The sequence below is a fragment of the Typha latifolia genome, chromosome 8, assembly GCF_019914945.1.
Source record: "Typha latifolia isolate L0001 chromosome 8, TyphaL0001v2, whole genome shotgun sequence".
In the NCBI taxonomy this organism is placed as follows: domain Eukaryota; kingdom Viridiplantae; phylum Streptophyta; class Magnoliopsida; order Poales; family Typhaceae; genus Typha; species Typha latifolia.
The window spans coordinates 4,586,912-4,603,944 of NC_133093.1; the positions used below are offsets into that span (position 1 = coordinate 4,586,912).

A 17,033-nucleotide genomic window follows, 5' to 3' on the forward strand; every position below is an offset into this window, starting at 1 on the left:
TTGCTGCTAGAGCTTGTTGCTCTGATTTGCTCATTCATCTAATAAAGTTGGGGTGGTTCTTCTAACCATGATTATAAGTATTTGAGTAAGAGGAGTATGATTTGTAAACCTCAAATGCATTACAATGTTCTCCGTATGAGCTCCTAAGGGTGAAAATGAGTTAGATTAAGTCTGACCAAACCCGTGACTCGATCCCAATTGGATTGGATATGAATAAAAAAATTTCAATTTGGATCCGGTACGAATACGGATAGTCTTTTGGTAAAATATTTAGATCTGGATTTGAATACGGATAGTCTTTTAGAAAACATCCGGATCCTGTATTACTAATGTTATCGGATTCGAGTCCGGATAATAGATATCCGTTTAACCGTTATATAAACACCGAAGGCTGCAACCCACCGATTCACTCTAAACTCACCCTTTCCCTTTCTTTCCCAAGCAGTAGCCGCCACCAAACTCTCCTCGCCACCACCGTCTTCAACTCCTCCGTCGCCATCACCTCTCCGGCATCTCCGCCGCCATCGCCACTCCGTCGTGGTGACACCACTCCGTAGCGGTGTCACCAAGCTCCGCCTCCTCCTGTCCTCCCTCCTCGAGCTTGAGAGGCAAGAGAGTGAAAGCTTGAGAGAGAGAGAGAGAGAGAGAGAGATGGCGACGTCTCCGACGACGTATTAGCCCTCGCAGAAATTGGAGAGGAGGAGAAGCAGTGTCGACCCGCATGTCAGTCCCTCTTCTTTAAAAACCAGTGCATTTAAGCCGTTCGACGTTTTGCGTATTATAAGTGTGTTTTAGTTCTTCTCTCTCTATTGGAGGAGAAAGTTTGGATTTTTACTGCTTTATGGACCGCTGTTTGCAGTCATTCAGTTTACTTATTCCACCGGAGACTTTGATTTCCTCTCCCCACATCTGTATATTGGTATTATTGTCAAAACATAAAATTCTAAAATTAGAAGCAATATAGCAATTCCAGATTAACTCTAGAATGATTCAAAGATTTTGGCACAGTTCAAACTCTGAAACAGTTGTAATCATAAGAACTAGACTTCGAGGCTATTGTTTGTCAATCTAATGTAAACTGAAAAGCAATTGGTGCTGCATTTGTAACTTGGGAACAGCATGATGCTTTTCATGTTGTCTTGCAGTTCTCTGGACCAATGCAGTGAATTCTACCTCAGGATCTGCTTACGCCAAGTTCCTTACAGAGTTTGGAGCAACAAAGGTCATTGTATCAGTGTGAGTATGATAACCCTTTATGCTTTGAGTTAATAAAGGAACCTTTTTTCTTAATAATATTAGTTTGGTGAATCCGTGTAATTTTCTTGGTTTATGAGTATCAGTATATACTTTCAGCAGTTTAATTTTGTATCGAGCAGTCGAGCTTTATTGAATTATTGTTATCACTCCAGTTGTCTAGCAGTTTAATTTCAATCTGTTTGTATGTTCATGCTTAATTGAAGTGATTTCTTGTTTCTTGTGTAGTGTAATTTTGTTAATAGTGTTATATTATATAGATTGTGTTTTTTTTATTGTTATGTTATTTGTAGAGATTAATTTTGCTAACTTTATATATTTGACGTGCAAGAAATTATTTTCGTGACACTCTTAGTTTTTATGTTAATTGGGTCTAAAAAGAAAGGCCATAATCCATTTAAGATTTGATATGTGTCCGAAAACTATCCGATCGGTATTCGAAAATTATCGATATTTGTTTAGCTAGGATATGATTTAAAATTTTTCTATCTGTCAAATATTTGTATCCGAATCTATATCCAGAATAGAAATATGGATCTGGAAATGGATTGAGCACTATCTAATCCATATTCAATCCGTTTTCACCTCTACGTGCTCCTTGTCTCGGGAAAAAATAGACAATTCTTAGCTGGGTGGTCCACCTCTTGACAAACAAGACAAGTGACGATGCACCTTTGTGTGGGGAATAGCACAAATGGCCATCAAACCTTTCATTTTGAGGGCCTCTAATTCCTTTGCTAGACTCTCAACCTTAGCTCGATGGTGATACCTTCATCCACTTGAAGGAGTGGAGGGTGAGTTGGAATTTGCCATTACACATTATTTTGATGAATTGATGCCCTTGAGACGTAATACCCTCATAAAAATAGCTTACAAGTTGCTAATTCCCATACTCGTGGTGGGGACCCAAGTTGAGCAACTCTTTAAACCTCTCTCAAATTTGATATAAGGTCTCACTTTCTTTTTGAGCCAAGGTGGAGTTTGACATTTAAGCACGTTGGCCTTATGATTTGGGAAGTATTTGCGAAAAAATACTGAAGTCATCTTCCGCCAAGTGCCTATAGAATGTGAATGGAGAGAGTAGAGCCAACTCTTAATCTTTCAAAGAGTCAGGAAAGAACCTAAGCCTTATAGCATCAATTATCCCATGCTAATTATGAAAGGTGGCCACTACCAAACTCTCTAGTATGTAAATATGGGTTTTCATTTTCTAGGCCATGAAAATTATAGAGAAATTGAATCTTCCCTGGTTTGAGATTAATATTCAGTATCTAGTGGGCTCATTATGCAAGATGGAGTAGAAGCATGGTAAGGTGAATATACTCTTGAAGAGTCTTCCCCAGTAATTCATCGTGTTCACTCATGATAGGGAGTCTTCTTTTATATTGGGCAAAGGTTGCGTTTCTAACGGTTTTGTTTCAGACCCTCTAGCGAATCTACCTAACTCATCCCTATGCCTTTTGCATAAACCCATAAATATCTCTATTTCCTTTTTCTTTTGAATAATGAAGCTTAAAAAAAGGAAACACAGGAAAACAACAAAGAGGGAATGAAGTTATTGTTTTTGCTATGGCAATTTTTTAAGCTTGTCTCTTTTAGCACTCCTCCTGAACCGTCTCCTCAGCAACGGCACCAAAATTTAGGAGTGCCCAAAAAGTACTCGCAAGTATAACGGTTGATTGTAGAACAATTTGGGGTTGTCAAGTCCATATGGAGACGGTGGCAAATAATACACTACACACAAAGTAAATAAATAACGAGTAGATTACTGTTGTATAAGAGTTAATAAAATAGTAAACAAGTACGAAAATATAATTTGGGAAGAGAGAGACTAGGCATCAGAATCTCTCACTTTATACTTGGATTGCTCTGAATTGTTTGTAGAATTGACTTTGTATTTGTACTTTGTTCACAAAAATGACCAACTTCATTGCATGTGAAAAGACCTTTCATGCACTCATACCTCAGATTTTGGTTTGGAAGTTGTTTATCTACGACATTCCAAAATCATTCATGTCAAATAGGGACACTAAATTTCAACATCATGTTTGGGTAGCATTAAGTTAAAATTAGATCAAATTGCAATTTGGTAATGCATATCATCCTTAGGCAGATGGTCAAAACAAAGTTATCAATTATGAATTGATCATTAGACAATCTATTAAGTTGTCTAGTTGGAGAAAGACTGTCTGAGTGGGATTTGATCTTACACACAAGCTAAATTTGCCTATTAGAGATCCATAAATAGATCCTTAGAAAATCAACTTTGAATTACTATATAGCAACTATTCCATAGTTCCTTAATTATGGTTCATCTCTTATCGCATCTTGAAGAAATATGGAAGCAATTTTTCATAGAACTTCCACCAGACATACCAAGTTTGCCAATTATTAATTTTGCTGTTTGAAATTCATGGAGAGCCACCACTATCAGTCAATACTGTAGTACATTATTTTGATGTGAGGATGTCTTGACACTCGTGACCAGCCAAAAGATCCCTCGACATACCTGGACTTGTTTGTACTAAGACAATCGTTATGTTAGCCTAATGTGTGGGTCTCCATTTTGTGTTGCAAGTTGCGACAACTGATAGGCCTTTGGACATTATTATATTAGGTAGTCAATTTGAACTAGGTTAGTGGGCTGACAAAATTTATTATGCCTAAGACCTTTTTGATTTCCCAAAAACAATTAGACTTTTCTTTAAACCTTGGACTTCCCAAAATAAACCCTTAATTCCCTTCGGTCTTCTCTTCCTCTTAATAAACTATTGTGGAGTCCCCAGAGAGATCTTCTTCGAAGCTATCAAGTTTTCATCCTTTATCTTCTCATTTTCTCCACAATCCTTGTGGGTCTTTTGTAAGGATTATTGTGCTGGTTGGCATGCCCATGCCAATGGGGGCACGACATCTAGCACGGTGTACTCAAATTGCACATCCCTGTGTCGAGGCGTGCTAATCAGCATGGGGTAGTGCTGACCAAGGTTCCCAGTATTGGGATTGGGATCGGGATCGATATCGGCCGTCTAGAAAAACTATACGTATTGGCCGTATCGGCTGTTCGTATCGGATCGGACTATTTTTTAATTATAGAAAATTCTAAATATTATTTAAAAATGCAGAAAAATGCAGAAAAATTTAGAAAAAATGACAAAAAATAAGAAAGCAAAAATTACTCACATATGAAGTCTAAAAACTTAAAAAAATGTATTAACTTAAAATTTAAAACTTTGATGAATACCGAGCTGGTTCTTGTAAATTTCTATAGTCTTCATTATCATAATCACCATAAGTTCGTAAATATTGATGTCTGAGACCTGATGCTCCAAAAAGTGATTCCATCATACTAGTCATCTTGTATGGATCTTGTTGTGTGACTTGCGTTTGAGGTGGATAATAACCAGCATTTGGATCTTATACCTGAGAATACTGGGGATACTGAGGATAATAACTAGCATATAGATCTTGTGATGGCTCCAAACAATAAATACTCGATGTACCATAATCATAGGAACCAAAATGCATCTCATGATGACGTCGCTGATAGGTATATATATTCTCAGTTTCTCTGTCTTCACTCCTTATGCCTCTTTGACTTTTCTCAACAAATGTAGATGGAATGATCTCACCACCATATGTATCATCAGGACTATGACTGGTACTAGTATGTATACTATCTCTCGCTGCTGAATTTCTTGTACCAACCTCTGTCCTCGTCGTAGTCTCTCCCAATATTTCATTTAACCATAGGTTATCTCTGTCATGTAATAACCTGTCCTCTATTTCTCTGATCCATGGAGTCAAGGAGTCTTCATCAAAAACATGATTTAAATCAATCGGTTGTTTATTTTCTGCCTTTCTTCTTAAATTTCTCTTCCTCAATCTCATATTATAATGACAAAAAATTAACTTCACCAATCTTTTCATTGTCAATCGGTTGCGTATTTTTGTATGGATTAAGGAGAAAGTAGTCCAATTTTTTTCACACTGTGATGAAGACACAGTTTGACTTAAAATCTTTCTTGCTATTAGCGTCAAATTTGGTGCCTCTTCCCATCCATAGATAGACCACCATTTAGCTGGAGTGTTATGAGATATAGTTGCAGCAACTTTAGCAGTACTGAATTGCCCAGCTTTTAATCTATATCTCTCCATCTAAAATCAGAAATATATTATTAGCTTATTGATTATATTGAAAGTTAAAACTTGAAACAAATAATAATAAAATTATTTAATTGAATCATAACTCACTTCTTTATCGCACAAGATTTGTTTATGAATATCGGACTTAAGCTTGTTGATTACCTTTCTAACCCCCAACAAGACTTCACTATCATTATTGACATTTTTAGAGAATTGAAATCTTGGATTAAGAAAATACCCTGTAGAAATTTAAAATTTGAAAGTATTCAAATTTTTAAATATTCATAAATAAAAGTAAATTAGTAAATTAAAACTTAAAACTTAAAAGCATGCCTACCAGCAACATGTATATATCTATGTAGTTGTTTGTTCAATTTAGAATTAATCATCTTTCACCACTTTCTATAATTTTGGCCCACATTTTTTTATTGATTCTTTAGCTATGTCTATTGCCTCATATAAAAAACCCATCTCAAACTTGTCATCACTGTCTACAAGTCTTAATACTTTGACAAGAAGCTCAAATACTACGGTGGCAATTGCAATATTATCCCAAAATGTATTTCCAAGAGCCATATTTTTAAAGTTTTACCTAAATATTTATCTTTAAATTTTATATTCTTAATTTTTATAGACCACTCCTGTGATGTAAACATCCGCATAATATCATCCTTGTAGTGCATGATGCTCTCCAAGGCTAAAAAGTGAGTGGCAAATCTAGTGACCTCGGGTCTGATGATCTCCTTACCACCAATCATCTGTCTGAGTAAATTAAGAACCCAACCATAGTTATATATAAAATATGTTAACCTCTGACCTTCACGTATGACCATGTCAATTTTAGGCTCTTTTGCAATATCCTCTAACATCAGATCAATACAATGTGTAGCACATGGCGTCCAATATAAATGATGTTTAATTATCAGTAAATTTCCAGCAGCTTTATAATTTGCCCCATTATCAGTAACCACTTGGACTACTCTTTTTTTACCGATTTCTTGTACCACCTCATCCATCAACTGACAAATATAATCTGCATTTTTGAAATGAGCAGTAGCATCCACAGACTTCAAAAATATTGTCCCCATGCCATAGTACACTAAGAAATTAATTATATTTTTTCTATTTTGTGTACTCTACCCATCACACATAAGTGTACAACCAAATTCATCCCAATACCATTTAAATGTCTCAATATAAGTATGAAGTTCATCTACTTCTGAGTCAAGATATTTAGTAGCAATATCACTTGAACTAAGAGGGGAACACCAAGCCCTAACTGATTGTATAGCATCCACCATAGTGTGATAGTAAGGACTATTAGCTATATTGAAAGGAATATAGTTGTAGAAGAAAAATTTAGAGATAGCCTTACCAATGTGTTTTTTTGCATTTTTAATCCCTTAGAGAGTTGTCTTGATGGAAGTCTATGTACGACTCCTTTTTTTTCTGAAGATATGTATCCATTGGTCCAATATTTTCAGACTCTGCTGTACCACCAGGAATCCTATGGGTAAAACTGCTGCCCCCATATTCTCTCTCTCATCGTATATTAACTGATCTAGATCCCTGAAAGTTACAACTAACTTCTTCTCATCTCTTCCTCTTCTCTATGCATATTTCTGCTCTCTTTCATTGCCCTCCTCATCTGTCTCTCCTCTTCATCCTCCTCACTTTGCCCACTGCTATCATCATTAATGTGTACATGATTATGCATTAATTCTTCACGAATCATTGACTCTCTTTGTTGTGCAGATTGTTTATCCTTTTTTTTGCCAATTAAATAAGAGATCCGTGAGAAAGAGAGAAAGAAAGAAAAGAGAGAAAGAGAGGAAAAAAAGAAAAGAGAGATAGAAAAGGGAGAGAGGCAGGTGGGGGGGTAGGGACATCAATTATTGATGTCTCCCGGGTCGGATTTGACCTGTTCCCACCCGTTTCGGTCGGGATTGGCCGAAACTGCCGAAATCCCAGCCGAAACCAACAAATCGACTGGTTTCGGCTGATCCCGAGTGGGATCGGCCGAAACTGGAAACCTTGGTGTTGACCGGCACGAGTGCATGTCAAGCTGCACACCCCAATGCCAATCGGCACGAGTGCATGCTGAGTCGGCAAAGCAAGTTTGTCATGATGAAACAAATGATGTTTTGGAGCCTCCAATAAGCTAATGGCTCATTAAGGGTTAGTGGTGATGCTCTAAAGCCTCCAATAAATCAACAACCCATTAAGGGAAAGGGTTAGTGATGATGCTCTAATAAATGAATAACCTATTAAAGGGTAGTCTTTTGTCTCATTCTTTGTCACTTAGGCAGCCCACACTTTACTGAATTTGGGATGGAAGTGCTAGAATGTGAGAGAAGGTGAAAGAGAGGAGGAAATTAATAAATCCCATCAGAAGGTAAGTTTTTTTCTTTCATTTTGTTAAGGTTTTTTTTGTTCTTTTGTTTTACACTTCATAAACCAATTTGTGGTGGAAAAATACTAGATCTAGCTCCATTTTGTTATATCTTTCATTTGTAAGTCTTATCTACATAGATCTAGCAATTTGGTGCTAGATCTATGAAAAATATCTTTAAAATAGGAATATGGAAAACATTAGACTTTCTCTATAATTTTTCCCAAAATTTAAGAATTTGAAATTAATATGTCAAATTCATTCAAATTGAATTAAAATTGGTATATGAACATGTTAGATTAATTTTTAATAGGAAGGATTTAAGTCTATAGGAAGCAGGATATCAGAGGATGCGAGCTCACTAGATTATATGAGTTCTTCATCTTCGCCATCATATCAATCATATCTACCAAAGTCAGAAAATTCTTATGGATTCATTATTCACAACCTGTATATACTTATATTGTGCTTGTGCCGGTCGTTCCCGTGCATATTCAATATCCATATCATATCATATTAGTATTGCAAAATTCATATTTTTATGAAAGTTATGTAAGATGTTACAACAAGCAATATTACCAATGAATAACTTTTGATGATTATCAATAATATTTGATACCACATTCTCGTGTAATTTTTGTGTAGGTAAATGAAGTTTTTAATCCTCCCATCATTTTACGTACAACTAGGTACTAATTTTTATTTATTGAATTATTGTCAATTACTAAATGTGTTCAATCATATTATGTGTTGAATAATATTTACTTAACTATTGCTATATCCTTAATAAAATAGGCCATTTTACAAAATTAATCATAAGAGACTAATGTAGGCTCTTAACACATATATTCAAATAAAAAATATCAATAAATACCCTAAAAAATATATTAGAGATGTATTAAAGGCATGCCACTTGCATGTCCAGGCCTCTGATACTTAGGGGCGTGCCTTAAGTATGATAATCCTTGGTTTCTTGTCGATCTACTTAATGAGGAAATGGCATTGAGCACCCAAAAGCACTCAAAGAGGGACTCTGGAGAGGTCGACATCTATAGGCATCCTTTTTTCGTCCTTCATTTTCTTCCATTTATATTGTACCTCTAGTAATACAAGTTGGGTCCTCTATCACTGTATCATTAGCTTTTATGTAAAGAAATAGCTACTGTTTGGTATGCCCCTTGCAACAGCATAGTTATCCTTGAGATGTGACATGCAAACTTATAGGCATCTTGTTTTAATTGATGCTTGAATCCAAATAGGATTATGAAAAAGGTTTCCTACTTATGTGGTTTTGCTACAGTTGGAACAAATCCTATCTAGAGTTGGAATTCTTGTGTGTTTATCTCCTAATACAGTAGGACTTGGAGGATAATACCCAATTGGACTTGGAATAAGAGTGCTATCATGACTAGGCAATAGCATATCTTCACACTTATAAAAGGTGTGTGCACTCTTGAGTTGACAAGTCGAGGAGAGAATTAGGGGTGTAAATGAGCTGAGCTTGTTTGAGCCAGCTCTAGCTTAGGCTCAGCTCAAAATTAGTTTTGAGCCTTAGTTTGATGTTTAGGCTAGGCTCAACTCAACCCAAGGCAAGCTCGAGCCGAACCAAACCGAGCCTGAGTCAAGCCCAAGATGAGCCCGAGCTTGATTAGAGGAGGAGGCAGTGGCGATGGGAAAGGGGATGATGGCTTGCCGAAGGAGAAGGTGGTTGAAGGAAGAGGAGGTGGCGACGACTTGTCAATAAAGGAATAACCCGACGGAGGAGGCGGCGGCGATGGCTTGTTGACGGAGGAGGCGGCGGCAGCGGCTTGCCGATGGAGGAGGAGGAGGCCGACGGAGGAGGAAGAGGACCCCGTCACCCCTCACAAAGAGGAAGAAGAACTAGTGGAGATTTTGCTTTTTTTGTTTTTAACTGTTGGTTACTTGGTTATTTGAAGAAAATAATGGAGTAATTGATAGAAGAGGATTAAGTGGTGTGGGAATTTGTGATTGATGGAAAAGAAAAGAGTAATGAAGTAGGTATGTCGGTCATATTAATAGGAGTAATTGTGGGTCTTGAGTCTATCTCAGTATTTAAAGGGTCCATGTGTAAGACGGAAGGTCAAAGGAGCTAAGATATTAATATATATATATATTAATATATATATATATATATATATATATATTAATATATATATATATGCATATATAATTTTGAGCCTCAAATTTAGGCTCAGGCTCAGCAACTCAAATCGAGCCGAGCCGAGCTCAAGCCACTCGTTTCTTTTGATACTCCTAGAGAGAATTTAGATAGAGGTGCATCGGCTATGTAGTGCTTAGTAATTTTATAGATTGTGTGCAGAAGCTGAGGTATCAAGATATGGAACAAGGTGATTTTGTTTTTACTCTTGGGTTTTCTTATTTACTAGAGTAGGGAATTATTGAGAGGGTGTACAAGGGATTTTGGCTCCGGTTTTGAGCAGAGTTTTCACTTGAGATTTTTCGAGTAGATTTATCTGTACGGATTTCTCATTTTTCATAGTGAAAAAGAAAACAATTGCACACCCCGTGGACGTAGGCCTAGAGCCGAATCACGTAAATCTTAGTATCTCTTTTGCTTGGAATATTTTTATCTTTTCTAGTATTGCAGGTGTGTTTTCTTTGTTGATCGCTTCTGCAGGTTCAACACATCTTTTAGCAATTAAACTTTCTTAATTTATCTACTTGTACCAAACTAGAGTTCTTCGATTTCGAAGAATATGGGTTATTTATCTCTAATTTGATTGAATACTTGGACTGTCTTCATGTACTTTGCAGGAAATTGTCCTACCCAGTCCTCTCACTTTTGTTCTCATGATTGTGCTAGGTATTCTTGCATTCCTTGCAGAGGTATTCTACATTTTCTTAGACCTCAACTTGATTCTTCTAAGGTTATATTTTTCAGACATCTTTTGTTATGCTTGCATACCCTTCTGAGATTCACTTTTTAACTTCTGATATTCACCTTTTCTGTTTTATGTCATTTAGAATGCAGACATATGCTATTTTGACAGATGTTAGCAGCACGCGGACTTCAGCTTGAGAGAATTAGTAAAATCACAAACATTTTATACTTAAAGGTAAGTTATCTGGTAAGTATAATTATGGTCACCTATGTAGTTGTGCGCAACAGAGGACAAAGTAAAATTGTATGGAACTGAGGTTGTAATATCGATAATGAGCAAAATCTAGATTCAGAATTAATTCAAGGATCATAAAGCCCAAAATATTTAGCAAGATTGGTAGTGAGGTTCAAAATTTCAGTCCAAAAAGATAATGAAATTTCAGAGATTTGGTATATTTTGGCTGTTTCACCTCTGTTTGAGAGGTTCAAGTTCTCATCATTTCTGAACATATACAAGTCAAAATGAATTTAGAAAAATAAAAGAATAAAAAATAGCATAAAAATATGAAAAATGGAAGAAATTTTGAAATCTACATCACTTGGCATAATAAAATATTCCTTGTTTACGAACAAACTTTGAGGGGATCATGAAAATATTAGAAGTAATACCTGTTGCATGCAAGGCTAGCACAACTCCCCAAGAGAGAAAAAAGACAGTAGAAACATTTTCTTTTTCTTGGATTGATCAAGATACAACCATATGGTTTTAGGCTAGACAAAAGGATTAGCCCTTCTCAATATATAAATTGGATAATTGGGCTAACCCTCCCAAGAAACATGCTATAATAAGCTCAAACCATGCGTATATAATGTTCTACTAAAAAATTCACTAAATATTAATCTCAATTTTCATAAGGGGAATTGAACCAATGACCTCTATCAGGGGTTGGTTCAATCACTGAGCTTAAAGTATAAATCTTTAGAAGCATCGTAGATAAACAACATTGTTTCATTTTTTGCTCAATTTGTACTTTTTCCTACACAAATGTTGGCCTTTTATAGAGATTTCATATTTATATCTAACTTCAGCTATATGAGAATGGAAACAAGTCACTGTTGGCATCAGTGAACGGTCCATTCAGTTAGCATATGGTTGCGATTGTCGTTATGTTTTTCTGACAACAAGATCTAGTTGCACTTCACAGATTGCATGTAGATTACAAGTGGGAGGAAAGGGAGCCAATAATTGGCTTTCCAGCTCAAATTTGGTCTAGATTAGGGTAGAGAAAACCCCAAATCCATTTGTAATAACCTAACTTTGTACTTAAAGTCATCTGTTTGGTTACTTTTGATAGATTTTGGTTGAAACCGTGAAAACCATTGAAACTGGCAATTAAAATTTTAAAACACTGAAATGTGTAATGGTTTCTTGACATTTCCGATTAGGTTAGGTGAAAAATCGTGTATCTCTAATACCAATTGAAATTTCAAGGGTTTTGTTGTTTGGTTATAAAACGTAATGATTACCTTAAGTTTATGCTAGAATTTGTGTTTGATTACTAACTATAAATAAGTATGTTAATTGTACTAAAAATCTGGCTTAAAAAACGTGCATAACTTTATCACACCCTTTATCTATGATAAAATTTTATGGATAACTTGTAGTGTGGCTTAACTTATACAAGGTTTGACTAAAATATGTATAAATGAATGTTTGGTTGCGAAACATATTTAATGATGTGTAGACTTTGATGGGGATCAAATGGCTGTTCATGTACCTTTATCTTTGGAAGCTCAAGCGGAGGCCCATTTACTTATGTTTTCTCATATGAATCTCTTGTCTCCAGCTATTGGCAATCCCATTTCTATACCAACCCAAGATATGCTTTCGGACTCTATGTATTAACGATCTGGAATCGTCAAGGTATTGGTGCAAATAGGTATAATCCGTATAATTGCGGAAACTATCAAAAGAAAACAGTTGACAATAATAACTATAGGTATACAAAAGAAAAATAACCGTATTTTTGTGGTTCCTAATTCATAAATAAGTATCCGAACCAAATGCCACTGAAATAATTACCTTTTTGCCGTGTAATTACCAATTGTAGTTACTTCAACGGTTCAACCTGTTAGAGTGGTGTTTCTAGAGAAGGATCTATATGATAATAAACGCAACATGCAGGTTGTTACATGTAAAGTTTTCTAAATTTTGAGTAAAATCTCGCAGCAGTCTCCTCTTTCTTCTTGATCGACGCAATGGGGGCTATCCAAATCAGTGCCTCCAAGGCCATGGCGCTACATTCGCTTAGCATTTTGAGCCTCGCTACAGGGTATCTAGTTGCAAGAGACGTCTATTCGTTAAGTCTCGTTACCCACCCAGCTCAAACCCTTCGTCTTCTTCTGGTAACCAACTCCCACATCATCGCTTCATTCAAAGAAAATTTCGCATCTTGGAGGTCTTTTTAGTATCTAAATTAGCTTTTGATATAGGTCTTTGAAGCGCCTATCATTATTGGAGTATACAGTTGGCTTCGTCGAGACCAAGACCATTGTTCGGTAATGCCCGCCATCTGTTTGTTACATTGCCTTTGCTTTTTTCCTTCGGTGTTCTTTTGGCTTTAGTTTGGGTTAAATATGGGTATTTGGCAGTTCTTGATGGCTGTTGGACGAGGACTGGTGGGTCTTCCAATTGGTAAGTCTTGAATGTGATAGAGTTCAATCTCTCATATGTTCTCTTTATTTTAATGCCTTTTATTTTACATTGGTAATGTAAGAAAGAGTGGAGTTGACTGACCCTGCTTGACTTCTCGATTCTTTCAAGGTCTCTAGTATCTAGCTAACTTCTTAGTAGTGGAAAATATGTTTATACTGCATAAGATGCTGAATTGTAACATCTATGTGGGATTTTGTCAAGGTCCAACAACAGTATTTATTTATTTTGATAGTCTCGACTATTTTAGATACAATGCACAAAGAATACATGACATCTCTAGTCTCTAAAAATCACTTGGTATATCAATTATCAAAAAAGTAAAGTATTAGAAACCTATTATAGATTTTCTGTTTGCAATTAGTAAGTACCCTTTAGCAATACATCCATATACATCCATAACATTTTGTGAATTAGAACTTTTTGTGCAATGTTGTGGATTCTATGTTTTGGTTTTGGGCCAACTGTTTACATTTGGCTGGTTGGGTTAGAAGTAGAGGAGTGATATTTCCTTAGTCCAATCTATATATGTTACGACTTAAGTTTTTTCCTAATATTGTGTTATTTCTTCTTTAGGTGCTTTCATAAATGCATTTGGAGCAATAGTTTTGGGTGCACCGGTTGGCATCGAGTAAGTTCAATGTTGTACCAACATGTGCATGAACCATTCTTAGAAGTTTTCAAGTTTCTGGCTTTCAGTTATGCAAGATTGATATACAATAACTGCATTTGGAGCAATAGTTTATGCAAGATTGACTTTCATAAATGCATTTGGAGCAATAGTTTGGGGTGCACCGGTTGGCATCGAGTAAGTTCAATGTTGTACCAACATTTGCATGAACCATTCTTAGAAGTTTTCGAGTTTCTGACTTTCAGTTATGCAAGATATCAATACAATAACTTACATACTTTGTGGTTTCCACTTTCCAGAGAGCTTGCTGAATTTGACATTAGTAGTTTGTTTGAGAAAATATACTATGTAAAACAACGCATGCAACATGAAAGATCCCCTAATTTCTGAGGCCTTAATATTATTGCAATGGATGCAGGTATTGGCCAGCAACAACCTATTGGTCGTTTCTTATGTCACTGTTTACTGTGAGTAACCTTCTGCTTGCTATGTTATTATCATTTGCAACTTGACAATACATGAAATTGAGGGAGGAAGGGGCTATATTATATTTAAGCACATCTAGGTATTCTTTCATAGATCCTTATATGCATTTATTGCAATTATTCACTTACTAAGGCAATCAATTGAAAAGCATAGGGTGTATAGAAGAGTTGCTTTTTCACACATGGTACTTTTACTTCAAATTAAAAAACATAGAATTATAGTTTACGTGCTTACATACATATTTTATTTACAATTATTTGGATGATTAATCTAAATATTATTTTCACAGTTTACTCCCGCAGCTTGTGCCTTTGGCCCTTCTAGGATGGATTGGCATCATATTCTAGTTTTTTCCAAGTAGGTGCTTATTGATGGTTTTGCTTCTCCATGTGCTGTTTCAAGATTTCTAGAGATGGTTTGTGGTTGTTCATCTGAAATCTTCTTTTTGTTAATTGACATACAAAATATTTTAATTTCATTACTCTTGGGGCTACTTTCATATCTTTATGCAATCCTAATTGGGAAAGATTGTTGGACGCTGCATTTTTTGTCACAGCCTAGCCAATGATGTTGACTGGATGATCTCTGTATCAGCTTGCGGAGCTATAATTGGGGCATGGCTTGGTGCTTGGCCAATGCCACTTGATTGGGAGAGACCATGGCAGGTAAAGATTCTTTGCTCTTGATTGTCACGAGAGATGTGCTTAATGCTTTAGATCATTCCAAACCATTGGTACTATGCTATTTTGATTGGATGCTAACTAAAATCTTTCTTGTAGGAATGGCCAATCTGTGTCACCTATGGTGCAATTACGGGACATTTTGTTGGGATGGCTGCATCGTGGGTGCTTATATTATTGCTCAGAAGACAAGTTCATCCGAAAGCTGATTAACTTCTAGGTGATCAAGGGCTTTTCTATCATAGGCAGCCAACATTGACAATTTTGTTTATCAACATGGGCCATTTTAGTACGTGGCATCAAGTTTGGGCTACAAAACACTTTATTTTGTTGAAATTATCAACGATTTGTCACTATCTATTTTTGCATAAATCTGTCTCCTATTTCCATGCTTCTATATCGATCTGATGATAAGTTTTGAGGATTACATGTATCATGAACTATTTTTCATCTCATAAAAATCAACTTAAATATCAAATTAAAAGGCTAATGTGGATCAAACTCTTTCTTTCAGATTTCCTCGACTATTATGATAGCTATCTCAACAAAGTTCTGAAAATTTTCTCAACTATTATGATAGAAAGTACCTAGATTTTCTCAACACTATTCTGACGTCCAGTTCTTTTCTCCGAAATTTATGAATGCATAAATTGGTAAAGATGGAAAAAGTCTTACTATCCATCTAATTCCAGGGGTACTTGAAAGTCCCACATGTCTCTTTACAAATGATGCTTGGTGGGTGAATCTGAGACGCGACGGATCCGCAATAACCATCAACTTAATATCATGAAAATATGTATATGCTAAATATACATTATTCCTAGAAATAAGTACACTGATCGTTGACTAGTGTATCATAAGCAAGAACTTTATCTATTCAGAAATTTACTTTTGCTTGTCCTAAAGCCATAGTGAGGACACTATAGAGAACATAAAAAATTGCAAGCACAAAGATAAATATATGTAATTGGTCAATTCCAGATTGCGAAATCAATGGCACTTTGTCCTGCATAATCAAAGTCATGACAGAAATTAGTGATGACTACTTGATGAATGAAAAAAAGGAGGAAAAGTGGTCTTCATATAAAACAAAAATATATTAACAACCACTCAGAAGAAAGTTGATCCCTCACTAATAAATCATCTATTTGTCCAACTCTAAAGAACAAGCAGAACTTAGATGACTTGTAGAAGTGTAGAATGCTTCTCAACAAGGAAGATATCACCCGTTGGGGTTGGGAGTGGAGGGAGTGGAGGAGAGAGATAAAGTTGGGAGGTGTTCAGCTAGTAAAGATGCACTCCAAAGTATAGGAGATGGTCCAAGTAGTATTCTTAGAACTATCCATGAGGAGAGGAAGTTTGCAATCAAATTTGTAGAAAATAAAAATAAAACTAAACACGAAAGATGTGATATGTAAAGTGTTATCGATTAAGATAAAATAAATAAAAAATCAATGCGAAAAGTGACTACAGTTCGAGGAATCATCTAAACTATAGCAAACATGATGATCTCTAGTGGATTTGATCTAAAGATATTATAGATGCGATGCTATTCAAAGCATAGAATATAACATGATCACTAAAATTCTAATCCAAAGTATCATTCATGTCTTTTTCTTCGACTACGATAGAGTAAAGAAAGAAGCAATTCTAGTATCAAATTAATAAACTATCTAAGAAAACATCTCTCTTGAAAAGTATTCAAATCCAAAATATAAAGAAGAGAAAATGCAAGAGATAAACAAGATTACAAAGGTATAGAATCAACCTTTCACCGAAGCCAACAATAAAATTAGCTCTCCATATGTAATGCCCCCGCCCGACATGGGCACGTGCACACACACGCGCCCACACGGCACGCGCGGCGCACG

The 17,033-nt window shown here is 35.8% G+C and overlaps 1 protein-coding gene across 16 annotated transcripts; it reads left to right on the forward strand.

The window, feature by feature from the left end:
• Positions 1-408: 408 nt before the first annotated feature.
• On the forward strand, positions 409-15,559 carry LOC140794060 (uncharacterized). 16 transcript variants are annotated; one of them, XM_073145886.1, is made up of 14 exons: positions 409-723; positions 1,146-1,236; positions 8,435-8,478; positions 10,586-10,657; positions 10,796-10,887; positions 12,500-12,576; positions 12,883-13,058; positions 13,146-13,211; positions 13,305-13,347; positions 13,942-13,996; positions 14,415-14,463; positions 14,772-14,839; positions 15,039-15,147; positions 15,262-15,559. In XM_073145886.1, the coding sequence occupies exons 7-14, from the start codon at positions 12,912-12,914 to the stop codon at positions 15,373-15,375; spliced, it is 651 nt and encodes a 216-aa protein (XP_073001987.1). In that variant the 5' UTR covers positions 409-723; positions 1,146-1,236; positions 8,435-8,478; positions 10,586-10,657; positions 10,796-10,887; positions 12,500-12,576; positions 12,883-12,911; the 3' UTR covers positions 15,376-15,559. The 16 variants fall into 16 exon arrangements, with proteins under 16 accessions (XP_073001987.1, XP_073001981.1, XP_073001979.1 ...); XM_073145880.1 differs by lacking the exon at positions 12,500-12,576; XM_073145878.1 differs by lacking the exon at positions 8,435-8,478.
• Positions 15,560-17,033: the final 1,474 nt, after the last annotated feature.